General features: G+C 39.4%; 1 protein-coding gene across 1 annotated transcript in view; it reads right to left on the bottom strand.

Moving 5' to 3' along the window:
* LOC139949488 (uncharacterized) overlaps positions 1 to 25224 on the bottom strand; it is a 30878-nt gene extending 5654 nt beyond the window's left edge. The window contains exons 1-12 of the mRNA XM_071947854.1: positions 25083 to 25224; positions 15990 to 16094; positions 13108 to 13232; positions 12171 to 12242; positions 11829 to 11936; positions 10383 to 10457; positions 8658 to 8832; positions 6863 to 7071; positions 6394 to 6453; positions 5198 to 5413; positions 3907 to 4047; positions 643 to 2346 (exon numbers count right to left, since the gene is read on the bottom strand). Coding sequence (XP_071803955.1) covers positions 643 to 2346; positions 3907 to 4047; positions 5198 to 5413; positions 6394 to 6453; positions 6863 to 7071; positions 8658 to 8832; positions 10383 to 10457; positions 11829 to 11936; positions 12171 to 12242; positions 13108 to 13232; positions 15990 to 16094; positions 25083 to 25089 — 2997 coding nt within the window. The 5' untranslated portion in view covers positions 25090 to 25224. The remainder of the gene's footprint in view (positions 1 to 642; positions 2347 to 3906; positions 4048 to 5197; positions 5414 to 6393; positions 6454 to 6862; positions 7072 to 8657; positions 8833 to 10382; positions 10458 to 11828; positions 11937 to 12170; positions 12243 to 13107; positions 13233 to 15989; positions 16095 to 25082) is intronic.
* Between the last annotated feature and the right edge of the window lie 419 nt (positions 25225 to 25643).

Here is a 25643-nt window from a genome sequence, read left to right as displayed (position 1 = left end):
ATCTTTTTAGATAAGGTCTATTGATGGTGGATCTAAAAGTCGTTCTAAATATGGGACTGAGGGGTTAAAAAAAACAAAGAAAGTTGTAGTCAATCTTCTCTCCAATTAGCCCCCTTATTTGGCTTTAAAAACAATTTTAAAGGCACTGCAGCCGATTTCATGAAACGCTAAAATTAATCCTATCTCGAGTTAGGACGAGTAATTAGTCCTAACTTAGGATTAATCTTAAGGTCTGCATGCTACAGTGCAGGGTTGGGACTCGTCCTTAGTCCTAAGATTAGTTTTAAGTTAGGAAGAGTTTGGTGAAATCGACGGCTGGACACTTTTGGTGATTACTCAATACAATGTTGGTAGTATAAAACATTGTGAGAGATGTCTCCCTCTGAAGTAAAGTAGTTTTTGAGAAGGAGTTATTTTCCCACTGAATAATCTTGAAAGCACACACCTTTTGTGCAACAAGGGTGCTTTGTTCTTTCATTGTTCACTTGCAATTTTGATGGCCAATTGAGCCCAAATTTTCACAGGTGTGTTATTTTTTATGATATGTGGGGGAATACCAAGAGAGAATACTGGTCTTTGAAAATTTAATTACCAAAGGTGTCCAGTGCCTTTAAAGATTATACAAAATGCTCCTTGACTCACCTCTTGCTCGGTGTTTGGTTCAGATTCAAACGCTTCTGCAAAGTTTGGCCACTCTTGGCTGTTCTGTTTGGCTTTAGTAGGCGGAAGCTTCTGAGGAACACCTTGGCTGTCTCGCTCATTCCTTAGAGAGGGTGTTTCTTTGGCTTGTTCAACTGGAAGATTCCCAGGCCTGTTCCCCACCAAGCCTATCCCGTGAGGAGAAGGTGGTAGGTTCAGGCAAGAATCAGCCTTGACAGTGACTCCATGTCTGGGCCTGGTCAGTAGTGAGAATTCAGGCAATGCATACGTTGACCTTGTTGCAATCCTAGCAGGAGTACACAGTGTGGAGGAGACCCTTGCATTAGCTGATGATACCAGAGTCTGGGGAGCATCACCGACTTTCCTTATCAAACCAAGACCGTAAACACCTGATGAGAGACCCTGTCGTTGAGCTGATTTCTTGCTATCTACAGCTGGTGTATTTCTTGTGGATGTTTCAGGTCTGGCAGGCAACCAGTTGCTCATTTTGATGTTTTCACTTAACGATTCTTGGTCAGTATTGTTATTCTTGGTAACGGGACTACTTCCGAACTGCATTGAAGACAGCAGCATACCATCAAAGTCAAGTTCATTGGAGTTAACCTGATACATATTTGGAGTTGGAAGACAACTTTTCTCATGAGGTGCAAGAAGATTGGCTTGAGGGTATGCCTCAACGCAATCAGTTTTCAGACTCGTCTCAGTAGAGGTATTCTGTGTATCTTTTAGGCATCCTTTATTGACTGAAGTCTCCTCTTCAACTTTACTGTTGCTGTCTTTTGGTGGAATACTTTCAGGAGAAACTGCTTTGGCAATGGTCTCTGTGCTTAATTGGTCACCAGTCCCTTCTGATGCAACTTGCATGATCAACTTCTCTGAGACATCAGCAACGTTGAAACATTGTTCGGCACTTTTGGTGATGCTTCCCAGTTTGGTTAGAGTCTCATCGAGAGCCTTCTGGTCTGCAACTTCGATGAGCTTCTCTTCGTCAGTGTGCTGTATGACCTCCTTAGAATCTAATGATAAAATGCTCTGCGTCTGTGATGCTTCCAGATCGGCTGATAATTGCTTCACAGGCTGCATAGTGACTTCCTCCTTTGGCTTTTGAACCACAGTATCAGCTTTACTTGGAACCTCCTCGTCCTGTATCGGGACTTCCGTTTCACTAGCAACTTCCGATGTGCCACCCATGGCATTTGTCACAGTAATCGTTGTTGATGATGTTGGCTTTGCATTCATCTCACCTTTGATACTAGAATTAACCATTTCTCCAGCTTGACAAACCATCAAAGATTCCAGCTGTTCAGCTCCACTTTGCTTCTCTGCATTCTCACCCTGATTTGCGGTACTTTCAATTTGGTCAGGGCAACCTTGGACTTGGCAGAGGCTCTCAACAGTTGCCTTAGATACAACTTGCTTCCTGTCTTCAATGCAAGTTAAATCTTCCGTGGCAATGATGTTCCGCTCCTCAGTTATTTGTTCGTCTGTTGTGTTATCCCCAATATCTCGCCTTGGATTATCCATATCATTCTTACAGTCATTGGCTTCTGAGGAGACAGAGTTTTTCAGTTCTGTAGATGTCGAAACTTGGACAAGTTTTTTGTGTGATGCAAACTCTGTATTGGTGCTTTTGGTCAACTTCTGGGGCATGTTCCGCTCTCTTTCCTCATTTGCAACCAATTGTTTCTGGAATTGATAAAAAGGTTATGTTTATTATACTTTTATCAAAAGTAACTATTTAAATATAAGTCTCTATTATATTGATTAAAGGCAGTGGACACTATTGGTAATTACTCAAAATAATTATTGGCATAAAACCTTTCTTGGTGACGAGTAATGGGGAGAGGTTGATGGTATAACACATTGTGAGAAACGGCTCCCTCTGAAGTGCCATAGTTTTCAAGAAAGAAGTAATTTTCCACGAATTTGATTCCGAGACCTCAGATTGAGAATTTGAGATCTCGAAATCAACCATCTAAACGCACACAACTTAGTGTGACAAGGGTGTTTTTTCTTCCATTATTATCTCGCAACTTGGACGACCAATTGAGCTCAAATTTTCACAGGTTTGTTATTTTATGCATATGTTGAGATACACCAAGTGAGAAGACTGGTCTTTGATAATTACCAATAGTGCCCAGTGTCTTTAATAAAAAGTAACTACAATCAGATAACCGGCTAAGACTCCACTCTACTGTTATGCTAATTAAACAACAGCTAAACACCAGTCACAAGCAATATATTTGGCATGAAATTTTTGCCAGTACATGTGTAAAATAAGCAAGCTATTTTCGTGCTTAAGCAATTTTTTTGCAGCTCTATGAAATTTGGTTCAGGGCCGATTTCATGAAGCATTTTATTTCAAAGCATAACAACTTGCTAAGCACAGACAAATCTTGCTTAACAGAAACTGGTTACCAGCCAATAATCCATAAAATTTGCATTCTTGCAACTGGTGCCTCCCTTCATTTTGTGCCTTAACAAAGAAATGCTTTACAGCATTGGGCCCAGTTCACTGCAAGTAAACACTTGGCATCTAAATATATTAGGATTGTGTAATTTTTACCTAGCAGTGCTATAGCATTTTCAATATTCTTTGTCAAAAACTAATAACTAGAGGTATCACTGCCTGTCCTATCTTTTGTACACACTCTATTTTTCAGTATCAGGTTGGCACAGAGTTTTCCTTCCTTCCTTTCACCTCTGTGATGAACCCCAGTTCGAGTCCCACCTCAGACCGGAGCCTTGCATGTGGATTGGGTTCTCAGTCCCTACCAGGCTGCGATGGGTTTCCCCATTTGGGGTTTTCCTCCCACATCTAAAACCGAACATACATTCACTTCTTGTTTGAGTCCATCTTGTTGTTAGTGCTAATTGTGCTGTTGGGTTTCAGAACTGCCGTTGATTTCACAAAACTCTTCATAACTTAATCTTAGGACTTAGGACGAGCCCCAAATCTGCACTGTAGCATACAGACCTTAAGATTAATCCTAAGTTAAGAAGAGTAACTCGTCCTAACTTGAGACAAGACGAGTCCTAACTCTTTATGAAATCAACGGCAGGAATTTTATTTTTGTAAATATTTTAAGGGAAGGAAGTTTTAATTTTGCAAAGGCCAAACCATTGGAAATTTTTTGAAGGGGCACCAAGGCCAAGACAAGGGGCAATGAAGGCCAGGGCCTCAAGGGCCTGCGTGTAATTTCAGGCCTGGTGGTTTAATAAAATATAAATGAATAAATTGAATACCTTGAGGTCTTGTATTTCATGAATCAAGTCATTATTTTTCTTGGACCAACTGCTGTTCAGCTCCTCAAGGTGTTCCCGGTCCTTGATAAGTCCCTGGTTCTCATCTTCCTTAGCTCTTAACTTGGTCTTTAAAGACTCCTCCTGGGACAGTAACAAAATAGGGATATGTGAAGACTTGGTTCAGTTTTTAGGATTAGGTGGATATTTCTTTAATCTAAAAGATTCCTGGGAGCATTAAGTTTGAAAAGATACTGAATCACAAAGAGACAGTATTTTGTTTAGATGGATGGTTTTTGGTGTAAACCATGCACAAATGCTGAAATGTTTTGTGAGCAAAGAGTTTCAACAAACGAGAGGACTAACACTGAAATTATGTCAAAGAAAAGTTTAAAATCAAATACACTACTAAACAAGCCTTTTTTGTAAAAAGAAAACAGGTTTGCAAAACTAAATAAGAAAGGAATATTTATAATGCTAGGACGTGGATATTTGTGATGCTAGGACGTGGAATGAAACAAATACAGAAAACAATTTACTTGTATTTTTATATATTCCAATGTAGCCAGTGGCATTGGACTTAACGGCAGTACACACTATTGGTAATTACTCAAAATAATTATCAGCATAAAACCTTACTTGGTAACGAGTAATGGGGAGAGGTTGATAGTATAAAACATTGTGAGAAACGGCTTCCTCTGAAGTAACGTAGTTTTCGAAAAAGAAGTAATTTTCCACGAATTTGATTTCGAAACCTCAGATTTAGAATTTGAGGTCTCAAAATCAAGGAGCTGAAAGCACACAACTTCGTGTGACAAGGGTGTTTTTTATTTCATTCATATCTCGCAACTTTGACGACCAACGAGCTCAAATTTTCACAGGTCGGTTATTTTATGCATATGTTGTGTTCGATCTTGGCTGTGCTCCGTGGTCATAATGGGTTGATGTGGCTGGCAGCTGAATGCGCCCTTGCATGCCTGCTTCTCGAACACGTTGTAGCCGCGTCCTTTGCAATTCAGCTCTTAGCTGCGAGTAAGGATGATTAGCCCCCCCAATTATTATTATTATTATTATTATATATGTTGAGCTACACCAAGTGGGAAAACTGGTCTTTAACATTTACCAATAGTGTCCAGTGTCCTTAAAAGAAGCTTCCGAGTCACAGTTATTTAGTTATCCAGGCATGTGCCATTGGCTTATTGTCCTTGGTGTTTTTTTTATTCCTGTAGTTTGTATTGCTCTTTTTGTTTTACCAAACAAATAAATAAAAATAAGTAACAACGTAGTCTCTAACCTGAATTTGGCACTCGTTCACAGTCTCCACTTTCTTTTGTTTTTCCAAGCGTAACTCTTCCTCCACTCTGCGCAGACCTTCATTGAGTTGAATGATTTCCTTCTTAAGATTCCCAACGGTCATTGACAACGACGAGGCAAGCTCAGCGTTCTTATCACTGCTTACAAGGTGCCTCTCCGCTAGCTGTTGAGATCTAGCGAGGGCTTCCAGCGAGGTCTAGCCGTTTGGGAAAACACAATGATACTTACACCGAGTACACTAAGCCTGTATATATCCAAATTGGTGGCTCCGTCTAAAGTTTTTAAAGCTAGTGCTTAGTGCCAGGGTACAGTTCTGTAATACACCTCTAAGCTCTGTCTTGGTTATTTTACTATATACTACTTCCTGCTGCTCATCACTCCACGGAACAAAAATTATTCTAAATGAGCGTAAGATTTTCCAAATGATGAAGAATAACTTGTTGGTTATTTTAACATATTACTTTCTCGAAAAGCTGCTCAAGTTTTGGTAATCTTAACCATGGGGGAAGAAATTTGTATTGTCTTCCTCTGTGTCTTAACATTATATTTCCTTACATTGCTACTCACTGGGTGGAACAGTCATTATTCTAAACTAGCGCTAGATTTTCCAATCGGTAAATAATCCATTTTAGACATCAGTTTTTGGTGACTGATTTGTTAAAAAAAAATCAAGAAAAGTTTTTAAAGGCTAATAGATATTAACATAGATATTAACATATTATGTTAATATCTAATAGTAGGAACAATTAACAAGAATAAACTGTTACTAACCACAATTGATAACCTTTCATTTTTTTCATACATTAATAAACACCTCAACAAAAATTAATATTAGTTTTAATAATTTTCAATTCAGTTTCTTATTTAAAAACTAATTTTTTTTCTCTTTCAAGCGACAACATTTTGAAACAATTTCAGTCTGCCAGCTGAAAGTGTTTTTACTCACTCACTCAGTTTTGAATCACTATAATTATAAAGACTGGTAGTTTTGAATCACTATAATTATAAAGACTGGTAGTTTTAAATCACTATAATTATAAAGACTGGTAGTTTTGCATTTATAAAGAAGGGGTAAGAATATAACTTGTTATAACCCAACACATCATTGTAAGGTAAAAACAAATTATACTAAAACAATATTTAGCATAATTACGGCCATATTTTAGGGAGACCCACCTTGTTTGTTCTTCTTGCTGCCTCAAGCTGTTCCAACAGGTGCCTACAATGAGTTTCTTTCTGAAAGACAAAAAAAAATTAAAAAACTACAAAACCATTGATAATTAGAAGAAAAAAGGGGGAAAAAAACACAGGAAAAGGATGGGTTGGAGTGTTGTGGGTAATGATAAAGATTTAAACGAGATTTAAACAGGAAATTATCTCTTTCTAAAAAACTACGTTACTTCAGAGGGAGCCGTTTCTCACATTGATTTTTACAACTCTCCATTGCCGGTTATAACAAGCCAATTTTTATGCTAACGATTATTTTGAGTAATTACCAGTAATGTCCAGTGCCTTTTAACTGTATTGAAAGACAATATTTTAACAAACTATTCCATACAAAATTGTAACTTTCAAAATGCCTTCTCAAAACCGAGATATTTGAATGATTATACTATCATTCCAAATACTTCTTGTATGAATTTACCTGTTTAACTTGCTGCTGCGACTGCTTCAGTTTACTCTGCACCCTCTTCATTTCAACTCCTTCAAGGTTTGGTCTCCCCTCAAGAAGAGCTTTGAGGCGGATAAGTTCATCAGTCTTAGTTTTCAAGTCCTCCTTGTAGAATTGACTGGAGCAAGACTGGTGTTCATTGATGAACGTAAGTCTGGAGTTGAGTTCCTGGGCTTCTTTGACTGCAGGTCAAGAAAAAGACAGGTAGTTATTATGTCATTGTACTGAAGATGATGCCCACGGGGTGCACCTCAACAAAAAAAGGAGATAAAAGAGAACGTCAAGCTTACAAGCCATTTTGATGTATGGGCGACACTCTATAACACTAAATATTATGCTGTGGGAACTCTGATATATACATGTACAGAAAAACCAAACGACGTAATGCTATAGTGTCCACCATATTTCAAAAAGGCTAATTATTTTTTTGTAGGGCCTCAAAATGCACTATATTAGACAGATTTGAGAGCCCCCCCAAAAGGGTTTCGATCGGTGGCGATAACAGTTTAAATAGATTCTGGCTGGCACTCCAAGCAAAGATATTGGAAAAATAGAGAGACTGCCAACATTAGTGATAAGCTTACACAGGTAAGCTTGGGCGATATTGATTTATTTATTCACGATATATCGCCGACAATATATCGCGATATTCAAAATAATCGCGATTAATGAAATTTGACATCATCAGTCTTAAAACTCCAAGTGAAAGTTGTAGAAGAGACAGTCCTAGCTAAAGAGAGGTGTTTTAATGACCTGTTCTTCTGGTTTTACTCCAAACCTATGGGGTGCAAGATGTCTCAGCTAGCAAATACATCGCGATATTAAATCGATGTATCGATATATCGCGATTAAAACCAATTCGATCCGATATCGAAATCGTGTCCACATTAATATCGTGATATTCGATAATATCGTGATATCACCAAAGCTTATGGCAAAACTTAATTACAAGACTGTAAGCACAAAAACTTGCTTAGCACTAAAAAGTATAGCCTAACAGAAACAGGTTACCGGCCAAAATAACAGTAAGTTTACATTGCTGTGACTGTGTCCCAGCCGATTTTTGCCTAGCAAAGAAATAATATGTCAAGTAGTATTTGCTGCTTAACAGTAACAGCTTTATGAAATTAAGTGCCGGAAAGTTAATTCAACTTGATCGCTAGCTAGACCAGCATGCACCTCATTCAAAGCGCTTGTGGGTATTTGCCAACAGCTCCGTACATGATGTCATTTCAGTAGGGCGCCCTCACATAAGAGTTCAACAGTAAGTTTTTACGGTCATTAATTGTTGGAGTAATTGCCAAAGGTATACGTACCCTCCCTAAAAAGCTTTTTCAATTATATTTTTGATTTGATTTACCTAAAGACACTGGACACTATTGGTAAATTGTCAAAGACCAGTCTTCTCACTTGCTGTATCTCAACATAATGTACAAAATAACACACCTGTGAAAATTTGAGCTCATATGGTCGTCCAAGTTGCGAGATAATAATGAAAGAAAAAACACCCTTGTCACACAAAGTTGTGTGCTTTCAGATGCTTGATTTCAAGACCTCAAAATCTAATATTGAGGTCTCATAATCAAATTCGAGGAAAATTACTTCTTTCTTGAAAACTACGTTACTTCACAATATTTTATACCATCAACCTCTCCCCATTACTTGTTACCAAGTAAGGTTTTATGCTAATAATTATTTTGAGTAATAACAATAGTGTCCACTGCCTTGAACAGAACAATACACCATTCTAATGCAAGCTCCGACCTACCATTGACCTCCAACCTCTTTAGTTGCTCTGCCACTGAGTTATACTGCTTCATGATGTCTCTACCCAAGATCTCCAGCTCGGTCATCTTGGAGAGATGGGTCGAGCGAACAGACCCTTGCATCTGGAGTCTCTGGTCTTGGTCTTTGATTGTTTTATCAAGGGAATATTTAGTCAGCTGAAAATAAAAGAAGATTTTATTTTATTTTCGGATTTAAAGGTACTGATAATTACTCAACATAATTGTTAGCATAAAAACTTACTTATAGGAACAAGCAATGGAGAGATGTTGCTACACGTGTGTAGTATAAAACATGTGTGACAAGGGTGTTTCCTCTTCTATTATTATCTCGCAACTTCAATGAACAATTGAGTTCAAATTTTTACAGGTTTGTTATTTTGTGCATATGTTGAGATATATACCAAGTGAGAAGACTGGTCTTAGACAATTACCAAAAGGTGTCCAGTGTCTTTAATGAGTTTCTCTAATAAGGTTCATTCCCTGCCAACTCACCTAATAGGTTGGCAGGCTCCGTCTCAGATTTTGCAAACGAATTTTTTTAACATTTCTCTATGGATGCCATAGAACGTATAGCTGCTTATCACATCAAGTCCATTATTTGCAGATAAACAAAACAAAATTCACTAGAGGAGGATTTGAACCAACAACCTCTGGATTAATGCATCAGACAGACCTCTTCACGGTTATGTTACAGGGCCTTGAGGGATTGTAGCTGAAAAATCTTACTGGACCAGAATCTAATATACAAGACCTCAATTAAAATGAGTTCAACAAACACCTCGAAAATATGTCTCATTATCTCAATGTATGTACAGTGTACTTCAACACTTAACAGGATTGAAAGATACTTATAAGTACTTTTGTACATAATAGATGTTAAATTTGCATCGGGGATAAAGAATATTAATTTTGGTTTTTACCCATACACCGATGTGTGTTAGCACTGTATACTCAGTACTTTCCCGAGTCCTGTGAAAAAATTATCACAGGCATGTTACTCGGGTGGGATTCGAACCCACGACCCTTGCAATTCTATAGGATTCGAACTGCCTCTAGCTGCCGGGCAACCTCGGTAGTCTAGTTGGTAAGACACTGCTCTAGAATTACAAGGGTCGTGGGTTCGAATCCCACCCGAGTAACATGCCTGTAATATTTTTTCACAGGACTCGGGAAAGTACTGAGTATACAGTGCTAACACACATCGGTGTATGGGTAAAAACCAAAATTAATATACTTTTGTACAGTAAAAAAAATATTCACAAAGATTTAATAATAATAATAATATGTCGAAGTCTTAGGCCCATATAGTTAATTTCAAGACCTGTGTTAAATAATTGTTAGCATAAAAATGTACTTGGTAACAAGCAATGGAGACGTGTTGATAGTATAAAACATTGTGAGAAACGGCTCCCTTTGATGAAGTAACAACATTTTTAAGAAAGACAAAATTTTTCACAAATTTGATTTTGAGACCTCATAATTAGACTTGGAGGTTCTAAAATCAAGCATCTGAAAGCACATAACTTCGTGTGACAAAGGTGTTTTTTCTTTCATTATTATCTCGCAACTTCGACGACCAATTGAGTTCAAATTTTACATAATTTTTGTTTATGCATACGTTGAGATACACCAACTATGAAGGATGGTCTTTGACAATTACCAATAGTGTCAAGTGTCTTCAAGTAAATCTTGTAATTAAACATTACCTGCAAAGTTTTGATGTCATTTTTCAATTCTTTCATCTCTTTCACCATAGACTCAGATGCCAGGGATAGTTTATTCTACATAAAAGAAATGAGAATTAATTGCACTTATATCAATTAAAAATACCCATACAGAATTATGATGCATGTGCTCATATTGGTGTTTTTTTTGCTCGCGGTTGAGTGGTCTAGTTTCAAACCCAAGCTCTGGGGCCAATTTCATAGAGCTGCTTAAGCAAAAAATTTGGATAAGCACGAAAATAGCTTGCTAATTTTACACAGGTTACTGGCCAAAATGTCATGCCATATACATTGCTTGTGACTGGTATTGAGCTATTGTTTACATTGAGTGGAGTCTTGGCCGGTATTCTGATTTTACTAAGCATGGATTATTTTGCTTAAGCAAAATTTTTTGCTTAAGCAGCTCTATGAACTTGGGCTCTGGTGTTGTCAGCAGCAGAATGTGGGTTCGTTTCCCGGTCATGACACTTGTAGTACCCAATGAAGACACTTATAACCATAGTTGCTTTGTAAAATGTTGGGTATGTACAATGAAGTGCATTCTGCTCTACCAGCCGGGCTCCAAGTGGATCCTACTTACTGCCTGTGAATGGGGTTACCTATTTTAGCCCCAGGATCCGAGTAGGTTTACTGTTTGTGCCCCTGTGACAAATGATTTGTGTAGGAACCCCTTGCCCAGTCAGAACGCTTGCCCACCCCCTCCTCTCTGAAAAAAAAAAATGAGACCAAGAAGTTGAATAAATTGAATGGTTCTATACATTGATCCCCTGCCCCCCCCCCAAAAAAAAAAAATGAAATAGAAAAATGAATAGTTGGACCTAAAATTTACTCACTCCATTAGATTATTGAGCAATGTACCAATCATTTCATTCATTATTTCACTGTGCAAAAAGGGACCAACAATGGGATGGCACATTTGTTTAGTAGCTCATAAGTCACTAATCAAAAGAACATTTTAAATACCACACAAAGGTTTGCCTGGTGGAATACAAGAACCAACACATTTGTAGTGACACCTTCTTTGGGTGATTGGTGAAGGTTCTGAAAAGAACTGATGTATTCCATGTTTCAGACGCTATACTGTCCATCGTCACATGACTACTGGTCTCCTGACATTAGACAGAGTTTACTCTGTCTGAATCATTGATTCCATTAGTTCTTCTCAGAGCCACATATTTCTCAAAAAAGATTCAACTACATGGGCCCAATTACATAGAGCTGCTGAGCACAAAAAAATGCTCTGAATGAATGAATTTTCTTCCTTGATAAAAACAGGATTACCAACCAAATTTACATCTATATCGCTTGTTACTGGTATTCAGGGAAGAAATTTAATGCTAAGCAATAATGTTTGTGCTAATAGCAGCTCTATGAAATTGGGCCGAGGTGTCACAGCAAACTTCTTATATGCATAAGAGCACTGTTTACCTTCTCTGCTTCCAGTTGGTGTATGTTTTCCTCGTGTAGCCTTCTCTGTTCACAAAGCTCCTCAGAATGCTTCTCCAATAAAACACTCATCTTGGATTTCTGTTCATTCTATAGCAGAGGTAAAGAACAACATCGATAACGTCAGGCTCAAAATTCCCATTTCCTAATTTGGGTGTGGCCGCTGGCTACACAGCAGTTAATGACTGGCTTCTGACTGCCAACCCCAAACAAAGATATTGACATTAGTCTATATTTTTATAACACAAAATACACTGACTTCGCACCACCCCACCCCACCCTCCCTACAAATTAACGGACAGAAAGCTTAGACTGATGACTTACAATGGTTTGATGATAATCATGTTGTGCAGAAACCAACTGGTTGATCTTTACATCATTCTCAGCTTCTCTGGTCTGTTGTAAAATAAGAAGAACTTATTGTAATTAATTAGATCCAGAACTTCTTCTCTGAAGAGTTACACCTGGTTCATCAGACAGGCGCTCCAAGGTCGCGCCGAACCAAATAGATTAGGAGTGACACTGGGTGGACCCAATTAAATTTTGGTTTTAAACAGGCCAACTTAACACTACATTAACATTAGGTTCGGCTCAAGATCGACGTCTGAAACCAAGCAAGACACTCCAGAGTCATTCCGACCAACTGCAATAGTCGATTTTTCAACTTCTAGCTCAACCAGTTGCTCCTAACTGTTTCAGCTGTCAAACTTTTCATGTATTTGTAATTCAGAATTTGGTTCGGCGTGACTTTGGATCGCCTGTCTGAAACGGGTGTTACAATACTATAAAATGGATGTCATCCACAAACTACAATACTGCTAGTGGCATGTTCATCAGAACAAGCGGTCAAGTGCTGGGCTCAAGTTCAGATGTTTCTGACCAGCAGAGGGGGTTCGAGTCCAGGGCCCAACTTCATGAAGCCTGTAAGCCTGTAAAAACTTGCTAATCACAGAAAAGTAATGCTAGAAAAATAGTGGAAACCGCAGAAGCGGAACTGATAATGTCAGCTACGCAATAACTGCTGTGTGATCCCTGGCTACACGGCAGTTAACGGTTGTATGGCTTCTGACTGGCACCCCCGAACAAAGATATTGACAAAATAGGGACACCGCCAATATAGGGCTAGATAGCTCAGTTGATAGAGCGCCGGCACGTTAATCCGGAGGTCGTTGGTTCGAACCCCACTCTAGTCAATTCTTTGTCCAACCCCAAAAACCATTAAAAAAAAAGAAAACGCACACAATGTAAAACATTTACCTACCCTGCATATTTTCAATTCTTCTATACATTCAAAAAAGTTGTTCTGAAATTGTAGAAAATCAATCTGTGGAGATTTGTTCTCTTGATTGAGATTCTCTGATGACTGCTCCAGACTACAGGGGTCCTCTGAAATTAGAAAGTATCAATTACACAAAATACTAAGCAACATGAAATCTGTATTTGCTGTCAGGCTTGAACGTTGTTCTTGAAGGAAATTTTGCAATTTTCTTTTGGTATATGGGCACTTTTATGAGGACAAAGTAAAGTTTGCGAAAGGCAAAAAAATGGCAAAAGCACCACCCCAATTGCTGTGAGTGTCCTGTGGTATTTTGAGGCCTGAGCTGTGTGTTCAGTTTTATCAAAGGTGGGGCCGTAAAAGGGTCTTGGCTGTGTGTAGAACAAAAAACACAATGTCTACAGATTTACACTAAACTTACACAGTTTGAAGATAATGATAGTACAAAGCTTACCTTAAAATATTACCTGCTGAAGTGCTGTAGTTTTTGAGAAGTGAGTCAAACAATGTCATTAAAAAGATTTGTCTCAGTAATCATGAGACGCAATTTATTTTAGCATGTAAAAACGTATTTTCTTGACATTGTTTTACTCATTTCTCAAAAACTACAGCACCTCAGCAACTAATATTTTAATGTACGCTTTCTACTATCATTATCTTTAAACGGTGTAAGTTTAATGTAAATCTGTGGACATTGTGTAAAATTGTGTTACCAAAAGTATCTAAATCCTTTAAAACAATGGAATAATACTTCACATCAAGACTTTGACACTAGTCACACTAGAAGTCACCCAGTGACAAAATACTTAACAGGCCCAAAATTTCATCTCTGAGTTGTTGGTTACGATCCACCAAAACGCATGCAACTTGTTTCTCATGACAAGAAAGTACAGACTTTTATATGTGGCTCCTTGGACCAACTTCCCCCTCTCCCTTCCACTTATGGTTCCTCTACTCTTCCTCTGTATTTGCAGTGGCCATGACGGAAGTTTTAATCAGACAAATTTGTCAATTATTAGCCGTGGCTTTTTGTGCTCATCGGTATTCAATCTTTAAAGGCAGTGGCTGGACACTATTGGTAATTACTCAAAATAATTATTCGCGTAAAACCTTATGGTAACGAGTAGGCTAATGGGGAGAGGTGGATAGAATAGAAATGGTTCCCTCTGAAGTACCGTAGTTTTCCAGAAAGAAGTATTTTCAATGTCTATGTTTTCGGGACCTCAGAATTAGATTTTGAGGTCTTGAAATCAAGCATCTGAAAGCACACAACTTCGCGTGACAAGGTTTTTTCTTCTTTCATTATTATCTCGCAACTTCGACGACCAATTGAGCTCAAGTTTTCAGGTTTTTTGTACTGTGCAGTTGTTGACATACTCAAAGTGAGAAGACTGGTCTTTAACAGTGTACCAAAGGTATTCAATCTTTAACTGCTCAATGGTTCTGCCAAAAATAATCATCTATTTGTCAAGAATACACAGAGCGCCTATTTTGTATGGCCCAGTATACGTGTAAAAGTAGAGTGTACTCAAAGTGTTGTTATATGTTGTGAGCCATGAATATTCAACAAAAACAGACATTCATCCTTGTAGTCTTTTTGAATTGACGGATTGCCACTTTGTTCAAGTTGTTCAAATTAAGAATGACTCAGCTCTTCCAAACTGGATCGGACTTCAAGGAAATTAATTTACAGAATCAGTAGGAAAAAAACTTGTCTAAGATCACAGATTTGCATATATATAATACACGATCAAATGATGATGATGAAAGAAATTATCTTGAAATATTTCTGTCTGAAATGTCAGATTTAAGGAGAAAAATAAATAAAACAAATTTCTCGTTTATCACTCAGTGAGCATTTTATTCATTTTTTTCGTGCAAAATGGGTAATCTGTTTTCACGATTTTCTTGTGACCCAGATGGCCAGTTGATCTCAAACTGCTATGGTTTGTCATCAGTATATGCATGGTGAATTACATAAAGTGTACACTGGCAGCAACTGTTTTGAAGGCAAAAACCAATTATGTAATGTGCAATCTAAGTAATGTGTAATTTAGTATTTTATTTTAATTTGAACAAATTAAAAGTTGGGGTTTGGAACCTCAAAACCAAAACCATTAGAACCATCAGAGCTAAGACATGTTGATGGATCAATGTCAAAGAATTAGATCTGCCAACTGGTAGGCCTGACAGATAGAGATATTTACAACTTGACTAGTTGCCCAGGTTTGAATTCCCAAGGTGCATTGTGTCAAGTTTGCTGCAGGCGCAATAGTAAAGTTTGCGCTGTAGGATTGAAGGATTGTGTCACTGATGTCTGATTGTGTTTCGAAAGTAAATTTATGGTGTCTTGTGATAGAACTGATCAACTCAATAGACCGATCCATTACGCCCCGCCTCCTTACCAGTTGACCAATCACAGCCGCGAAACCCGATCACCGTTAGTGCAAAGATCACCTAACGGTTCAAATGGTGATCAGATTTCGCGGTTGTGATTGGTCAATGATAATTGGGCCTGGCTTAATGGATCGGTGTATTGGTTCATCAAACAGGTTGTGACTATTTTGAGTAGTAGTCCAGGCAGCAGGATTAACCGAAAAGTAAAATGGTAGTCGCAATTTGACCATAAAGCAATCCAGTTAAACTTAGTTAAAACTGTATTTTAAGTGGTTTTAACTGTACAGCGCTTTGTGATGTCTGTGACATGGAAAGTGTTTTTTAAATAATAATCATTCTTGTTATTATTATTATAGTGCAAGGGGCCAACTTTTATAAAAAATAAATATGAAAAACTGTGCAGTGTTCAAATCAATCAATTGTTGCAACAACTTTGTTGAAATATATGAAAGTTTTGGGGCCTAGCTTACCTGTTGCTTCATCTTGCTCTTTGTCTTTGTTGATCATCATGGCAGTTGAGAGAAGTCCTTGGCTCTCCTGAAGCTCAAAATCTGCCAATAACGTCCCACCGAGAGCTGCAAGAACAAGAAGTCATGTAACTGTATTACAATGCTCATCAATCAAGGTCAAATGTGTACCCTAAAATTATAAAGGGACTCAAAGGGACAAAGATGGGGTTTCTGTCAGCAGAGTGTAGATTCGAGAGTCATGAGTGAGATGACACTTGTGATCCCATCACACTGGACTGAACTTGTTCTCACTAACTTCTGAAAAATTAAGTCGTGTTGCAAGACGATATGTGTGCGGCAAGAGGGAGTGAGCGGTGAATCGTAATAATACAATACAAACTAACATTTTTGACAAATTATCATGCATCGACTTGGCCCCTTGCCCTTGGTTGGTTGGGTGATGAAGAACTGCACTGTGGTTCTGGACTGGAGTGGAATGTACAGTTTGTCAAAATGGAGGAACTACCAATATTAGGAATTCAATTACCAGAAAGACTTTAGTTGTGTGACAAGGGGAACAACCGAAAATTACAAAATAATGCTGTAATAGAGGTGCAGTTATCGAGTCATGAATAAACAAATACTGGTACAATACATGATAATAACATCAATCAATATCATAAATTACAAAGCAAAAGAACCCAATTTATCATTTTAATTGGGACGTTGGTAAAACGCGGAACGATTGCGGAACGACGGAATGGCGGAACGCTTTTATATACGATGTAACAGATTGTATTGCACGTATGTACATACGTACAACCATACCTACGTGATGGAGCATGGAGGTAGAAATATGGAGGTAGCTAGATGGCAAGACGACTGTAGAATTTGCTGCATATATTCCAGTGTATAGAAAGTCTTTGGAATGATACTTTGTACTAACCAGTGCGTTCTATCATTGGACAACTTGGTATTTCAAGATTATTTTTTAGAAAGGTTCTTCGTGCATGATGACATTATGCATTAACATGGAGCACTGCTGAAGTCCTTGGCTGAACTTCAACGAGTGTACAACTGTGTGTAATTTGCATGCATGACCCACACGCGCATACTGTGTATGCTTCATCCCCCTATACTATGGCTGATGATGGTGCATTGCGCGAACTAAATATAAAAGGGGGGCATGATAAATGAGCAAAAACACCATCAAGGACGGGGTGCTCCACCAATTCCAATAAACCAAAATATTCTTTGAGGACTCCTCTTTCATACTAGCTATCCAAAATAGTGGAGCACCCCGTCAATGAGGTCGAAAAAATTAGTTCTTTTGGCGGAACGTTTTTAAGCCACCATTAATACATACAGTGCATTGCGCGAACTGACACAAAATAAGGGGGTACATCGACGGACAAAAACACCATCAAGGACGGGGTGCTCCACCAATTCCAATATCCCAAAATAGTCTTTGAGGACTCCTAATTCATACTAGCTATCCAAAATAGTGGAGCACCCCGTCAATGAGGTCGAAAAAATTAGTTCTTTTGGCGGAACGTTTTTAATACACCATTAACACGTACAGTGCATAGCGCGAACTGAAACAAAATAAGGGGGGTACATGGATGAGCAAAAACACCATCAAGGACGGGGTGCTCCACCAATTCCAATATACCAAAATATTCTTTAAAGACTCCTCTTTCATACTAGCTATCCAAAATAGTGGAGCACCCCGTCAATGAGGTCGAAAAAATGAGTTATTTTGGCGGAACGTTTTAATGCCACCATTAACACGTACAGTGCATAGCGCGAACTGAAACAAAATAAGGGGGGTACATCGACGGGCAAAAACACCATCAAGGACGGGGTGCTCCCCCAATTCCAATTTACCAAAATATTCTTTGAGGACTCCTCTTTCATACTAGCTAACCAAAATAGTGGAGCACCCCGTCAATGAGGTCGAAAAAATTAGTTCTTTTGGCGGAACGTTTTTAATACACCATTAACACGTACAGTGCATAGCGCGAACTGAAACAAAATAAGGGGGGTATACGGATGAGCAAAAACACCATCAAGGACGGGGTGCTCCACCAATTCCAATATACCAAAATATTCTTTAAAGACTCCTCTTTCATACTAGCTATCCAAAATAGTGGAGCACCCCGTCAATGAGGTCGAAAAAATGAGTTATTTTGGCGGAACGTTTTAATGCCACCATTAACACGTACAGTGCATAGCGCGAACTGAAACAAAATAAGGGGGGTACATCGACGGGCAAAAACACCATCAAGGACGGGGTGCTCCACCAATTCCAATATACCAAAATATTCTTTAAGGACTCCTCTTTCATACTAGCTATCCAAAATAGTGGAGCACCCCGTCAATGAGGTCGAAAAAATTAGTTCTTTTGGCGGAACGTTTTTAAGCCGCCATTAATACATACAGTGCATTGCGCGAACTGACACAAAATAAGGGGGTACATCGACGGGCAAAAACACCATCAAGGACGGGGTGCTCCACCAATTCCAATATACCAAAATATTCTTTGAGGACTCCTCTTTCATACTAGCTAACCAAAATAGTGGAGCACCCCGTCAATGAGGTCGAAAAATTGAGTTCTTTTGGCGGAACGTTTTTAAGCCGCCATTAATACATACAGTGCATTGCGCGAACTGAAACAAAATAAGGGGGTACATCGACGGGCAAAAACACCATCAAGGACGGGGTGCTCCACCAATTCCAATATACCAAAATATTCTTTGAGGACTCCTCTTTCATACTAGCTAACCAAAATAGTGGAGCACCCCGTCAATGAGGTCGAAAAAATTAGTTCTTTTGGCGGAACGTTTTTAAGCCGCCATTAATACATACAGTGCATTGCGCGAACTGACACAAAATAAGGGGGTACATCGACGGGCAAAAACACCATCAAGGACGGGGTGCTCCACCAATTCCAATATACCAAAATATTCTTTAAGGACTCCTCTTTCATACTAGCTATCCAAAATAGTGGAGCAACCCGTCAATGGGGTCGAAAGAAGTTTTTTTTTAACCCGTTAGTTGGGTAAAAATCACTCCCTGAGTTCGATCTATAAATCAAACTCTTTATCCGCAGTGCTATAGTATAGCCGTTGTTGCAACAAAGGAATGCTTACACCAGCGAGAAACATGTGCGTCTCCCGCATCCAGTAGGCGTTTTTTCTATTAAAATAAAAGTATAACATTGTATATAATTCTTTTCGTGCCTTTCAATCTATAATTATTAAAAGATACACCATTGGCGAGCAACATTGGTGTAGCTAGCTTTCGTTGAGACCGCAGTGTTTAGTCGTTCAACACTCTTGCGTTGAGTTGGCTCTGTATTGCTGACGCCGGGTGGCAGTTAACACAATGTTTGGCACACTTTATGTAGATCCAAAGGTTTTTGTACTGACATAATCATTGGCTTTTGTTGTATACCACTATAGCATGACAGCAATAACAATCGTGTCTCAAGAAAGGATTAACATACTTGTGTAAATGAGTACATGTCTGTCGCAGGTTTTTACCTAGGTTGTTGTAAACAAGTTTGCTATAAAATAAAACGCAATGGACAGCAATTAATTTTGAAACGCTTCTCTCAGTGATGGTTACTATTATTATAATATTTCAATGAGGTCGTTCACACGCCGTACTAAAGTTGGTCTAAGTCCACTTAGACCGGTTCGGGTTCAACTTTTGTGCGTGTGAACGCAAATAAAGTTAGACCGGATCGGGTTTAAACCCCAAAACTTAAACCGTCCAGCGAGGCGGTCTAAGTCTAAACCGGTTCGGGTTTATCTTTTAACACTGCGTGTGGACAGAATGACATCCGGTTTTAACTCACAACGGACGACCCATTGTGTGGTTCAATGCACACGCCCGGGACCCGGAGTGCTTGTATACGGTTTCTGTTGCCTCTGATGCTGAAAAGCACCGAGTATTTATATTAGTTTCTTGCCGCTTACCGAGTTGGCGAAACTCTCTCGATCAGTGTATGCAGTTTAACACAGGCCCACGCCCATGATTTATTAAATTCTGAAACAAAATTATATTTTCCAAGCTTTTTTGTTGAGTGTCCTACAACAAATTGAAACTGTTTTTTATGCGTATACTACGAGCGCAGCGAAGAAGCATATTTTGTATTGCTTCTCACATGTAGAGCGCTGCCATCCCATAGTGATCACTCTCTGATATCCCATAGTTATCATCACCGATCCCGTGGATGTGCCTTTCTATTGCCGACACCGTTACTAGCGTGCTGTACTTTCAATCTAGGAGAATGAACTGCAGTGGGCGCGAGGCTGTGTGTAGGGGAAATTCCCTACGCCAGCAATATCACCACGTTGTTGGGAAGTTGGGAAAATACTGCAAAGTACATGTCGTAACTTGCACGTGTGTAGTTGTGTTTATGAACGAATTGGAATAAAAATCGCGGCACCAGCTTTTGAGAGATCGCAACTTCCAATCGATTGAAGTACAAACTAAAAGTATTTATTAAATCGGAAACAGTGGTATAAAACAAAACACAAAAATGAAACGTGTTCTGTTTCATGGAATATGGACAATATTTTGGTGAGTTTTCTCGGCGGTTTGTATCAATATTTTGTTTGTTTAAAAAAATAATTTCGAGTCGTGTTCATGTTTGTTTTAAGTGCCCATATCCTCCCAACGGTAAAACTGTTACCGCGTTCGATTGAGCCATTTGTATCCAATAATTATGCCCTGTCTGATCATCCAGGGCATGGAGCACTCGGTATATCGGCATACTCGGTGCGTGAATCTAATGAATAAAACCGGATGTTAGAGCAACGGGGTCGCGTCTACTTTGACCTCTTAAAACCGAAGATAAACCGGATCGGGTTTAACTCTGTGCTGTCTGAACGCAATGGGTTTTTATTTTTACGACCACCCCCGCTGCTCGTAAAAGTTAGACCGGTTCGGGTCTAAGTTAGTACGCTGTCTGAACATACCCAATATCACAACAGTTGGAATGAATTTAGGTACAAGGTTATCAAATATACACGTCAATGGGTTACTGTGAAAGAACAAGTGCAACAACTCACAAGAAGAGCAAAGTCACAAATCAGGTTTGTTCTGACTTTCTCCTTCAAAGAATAAAATCATACAGTACACTTTAAACCACTTATAAAGACACTGGACACTATTGGTTATTGTCAAAGACCAGTCTTCTCACTTGGTGTATCTCAGCATATCCATAAAATAATAAACCTGTGAAAATTTGAGCTCGATTGATCGTCGGAATTGCGAGATACTATGAAAGAGAAAAAACACCCTTGTCACACGAAGTTGTGTCCTTTCAGATGCTAACTTGATTTCGGGAGATTTTAAAAATTCTAAACTTGAGGTCCCGAAATCAAATTCGTGGAAAATTACTTCTTTCTCGAAAACTACTTAACTTCAGAGGGAGCCGTTTCTCCCAATGTTTGAAACTATCAACCTCTCCCCATTACTCGTTACCAAGTGAGGTTTCATGCTGATAATTATTTTGAGTAATTACTAATAGTGTCCACCCTTTAAATTTCAATAAACTGAAGTTGTACAGTACATTCAATTTAGCAAAATCAATAAAGGCAATAGTAAAATTCGTTCTAGCTACTTCAACAGTAATTACAACTCTGCAAAATGACACCTGATCAACGGCAATTAACCACTGCAACAAAAAGTTCGTAGTGGAGCAACGGCCACGATAGTGTTTTTACAAGTGTTTTTTTTTTGCTCATCCATACCCCCTTATTTTGTTTAATTTCGCGCAATGCATTCCGTGCTAATAATGGTGGCTGAAAAACGTTCCACCAAAAAACTTATTTTTTCAACCTCATTGACGGGGTGCTCCACTATTTTAGATAGCTAGTATGAGAAAGGAGTCCTCAAAGAATATTTTGGTATATTGGAATTGGTGGAGCACCCCGTCCTTGATGGTGTTTTTGCTCATCCATGTACCCCCCTTATTTTGTTTCAGTTCGCGCAATGCACTGTACGTGTTAATGGTGGCTTAAAAACGTTCCGCCAAAAGAACTAATTTTTTCGACCTCATTGACGGGGTGCTCCACTATTTTGGATAGCTAGTTTGAAAGAGGAGTCCTTAAAGAATATTTTGGTATATTGGAATTGGTGGAGCACCCCGTCCTTGATGGTGTTTTTGTCCGTCGATGTACCCCCCTTATTTTGTTTCAGTTCGCGCTATGCACTGTACGTGTTAATGGTGGCATTAAAACGTTCCGCCAAAAGAACTCAATTTTTCGACCTCATTGACGGGGTGCTCCACTATTTTGGATAGCTAGTATGAAAGAGGAGTCCTTAAAGAATATTTTGGTATATCGGAATTGGTGGAGCACCCCGTCCTTGATGGTGTTTTTGCTCATCCGTATACCCCCCTTATTTTGTTTCAGTTCGCGCTATGCACTGTACGTGTTAATGGTGTATTAAAAACGTTCCGCCAAAAGAACAAATTTTTTCGACCTCATTGACGGGGTGCTCCACTATTTTGGTTAGCTAGTATGAAAGAGGAGTCCTCAAAGAATATTTTGGTATATTGGAATTGGTGGAGCACCCCGTCCTTGATGGTGTTTTTGCCCGTCGATGTACCCCCCTTATTTTGTTTCAGTTCGCGCTATGCACTGTACGTGTTAATGGTGGCATTAAAACGTTCCGCCAAAAGAACTCATTTTTTCGACCTCATTGACGGGGTGCTCCACTATTTTGGTTAGCTAGTATGAAAGAGGAGTCCTCAAAGAATATTTTGGTATATTGGAATTGGTGGAGCACCCCGTCCTTGATGGTGTTTTTGCTCATCCGTATACCCCCCTTATTTCGTTCAGTTCGCGCTATGCACTGTACGTGTTAATGGTGTATTAAAAACGTTCCGCCAAAAGAACTAATTTTTTCGACCTCATTGACGGGGTGCTCCACTATTTTGGTTAGCTAGTATGAAAGAGGAGTCCTCAAAGAATATTTTGGTACATTGGAATTGGTGGAGCACCCCGTCCTTGATGGTGTTTTTGCTCATCCGTATACCCCCCTTATTTCGTTCAGTTCGCGCTATGCACTGTACGTGTTAATGGTGTATTAAAAACGTTCCGCCTAAAGAACTAATTTTTTCGACCTCATTGACGGGGTGCTCCACTATTTTGGTTAGCTAGTATGAAAGAGGAGTCCTCAAAGAATATTTTGGTATATTGGAATTGGTGGAGCACCCCGTCCTTGATGGTGTTTTTGCCCGTCGATGTACCCCCTTATTTTGTGTCAGTTCGCGCTATGCACTGTATGTATTAATGGCGGCTTAAAAACGTTCCGCCAAAAGAACTAATTTTTTCGACCTCATTGACGGGGTGCTCCACTATTTTGGATAGCTAGTATGAAAGAGGAGTCCTTAAAGAATATTTTGGTATATTGGAATTGGTGGAGCACCCCGTCCTTGATGGTGTTTTTGCCCGTCGATGTACCCCCTTATTTTGTGTCAGTTCGCGCAATGCACTGTATGTATTAATGGCGGCTTAAAAAAGTTCCGCCAAAAGAACTAATTTTTTCGACCTCATTGACGGGGTGCTCCACTATTTTGGATAGCTAGTATGAAAGAGGAGTCCTTAAAGAATATTTTGGTATATTGGAATTGGTGGAGCACCCCGTCCTTGATGGTGTTTTTGCCCGTCGATGTACCCCCTTATTTTGTGTCAGTTCGCGCAATGCACTGTATGTATTAATGGCGGCTTAAAAACGTTCCGCCAAAAGAACTAATTTTTTCGACCTCATTGACGGGGTGCTCCACTATTTTGGATAGCTAGTATGAAAGAGGAGTCCTTAAAGAATATTTTGGTATATTGGAATTGGTGGAGCACCCCGTCCTTGATGGTGTTTTTGCCCGTCGATGTACCCCCCTTATTTTGTTTCAGTTCGCGCTATGCACTGTACGTGTTAATGGTGGCATTAAAACGTTCCGCCAAAAGAACTCAATTTTTCGACCTCATTGACGGGGTGCTCCACTATTTTGGATAGCTAGTATGAAAGAGGAGTCCTTAAAGAATATTTTGGTATATTGGAATTGGTGGAGCACCCCGTCCTTGGTGGTGTTTTTGCTCATCCATGTACCCCCCTTATTTTGTTTCAGTTCGCGCTATGCACTGTACGTGTTAATGGTGGCTTAAAAACGTTCCGCCAAAAGAACTAATTTTTTCGACCTCATTGACGGGGTGCTCCACTATTTTGGATAGCTAGTATGAATTAGGAGTCCTCAAAGACTATTTTGGGATATTGCAATTGGTGGAGCACCCCGTCCTTGATGGTGTTTTTGTCCGTCGATGTACCCCCTTATTTTGTTTCAGTTCGCGCAATGCACTGTACGTGTTAATGGTGGCTTAAAAACGTTCCGCCAAAAGAACTAATTTTTTCGACCTCATTGACGGGGTGCTCCACTATTTTGGATAGCTATTATGAAAGAGGAGTCCTTAAAGAATATTTTGGTATATTGCAATTGGTGGAGCACCCCGTCCTTGATGGTGTTTTTGCTCATTTATCATGCCCCCCCCCCCTTTATATTTCGTTCGCGCAATGCACCATCAATCAGCCATAATAGGGGGATGAAGCCTATGTACATACACAGTATGCGCGTGTGGGTCATGCATACAAATTACACACAGTTGTACACTCGTTGTAGTTCAGCCATGGAGTTCAGCAGCGCTCCATGTTAATGCATAATGTCATCATGCACGAAGAACCTTTCTAAAAAATAATCTTGAAATGCCAAGTTGTCCAATGAAAGAACGCACTGGTAAGTACAAAGTATCATTCCAAAGACTTTCTATACACTGGAATATATGCAGCAAATTCTACAGTCGTCTTGCCATCTAGCTACCTCCATATTTCTACCTCCATGCTTCATGGATACACGTACGTATGTATGTACGTATGTACATACGTGCAATACAATCTGTTACATCGCATATAAAAGCGTTCCGCCATTCCGTCGTTCCGCAATCGTTCCGCGTTTTACCAACGTCCTTTTAATTGTGAATTTGGTTTGGCCGACGCAACGAAAGCTGCTTAAAATTAAACAAATAACAAATTCATTATATTCCCTACCTTCCATTTGCGAACTAATTACTCCAAGACTAAGATAAAGTGGTTCATGTTATAAACCGAAAACTTAATTCTTTCAGTAATTATATACAAAATGTTGTTTTTATTTACAAATAACACTACTGGCACTGCACTGCAGTCTGACATTGACACAGTGATTTTGCAGACGACTTTTAGTTGGTACTTTGTGACAATTCGAACGTACACAATGGACATCGGGCACCAGCAGAACTTTGTACTCGCACGCTTATTGGTGGGATATTTCAGAACAAGTGGTGGCGCTATACCCGCGAGGGACTGGCGGCGCGGGCGGGGCGCCATTGCTCTGCGGCCGGGGGCGTCAACAGCTAGCTACGGCCGGCTACAGGCGGTACGGCTAGATTTCCGCGTCATCATATCGCAACTCTCTTAGAAACAGCCGTAGCTGTAGCCGTACCAATTCGGATACGGCCTAACTTTGGCGGCTACGTACAGCTTCGGCTACGGCTAGTTCCGCGTCATCATGCGTTGCATTGGGACTGCATGAAACTTGACGTTTAAATTTATAGACACAGTTCTTCTTAA

Source organism: Asterias amurensis, chromosome 17 (assembly GCF_032118995.1).
Source record: "Asterias amurensis chromosome 17, ASM3211899v1".
Lineage (NCBI taxonomy): Eukaryota > Metazoa > Echinodermata > Asteroidea > Forcipulatida > Asteriidae > Asterias > Asterias amurensis.
The sequence above is the reverse complement of the archived record's forward strand: the minus strand, read 5'-3'. Positions and strand labels throughout refer to the sequence as shown.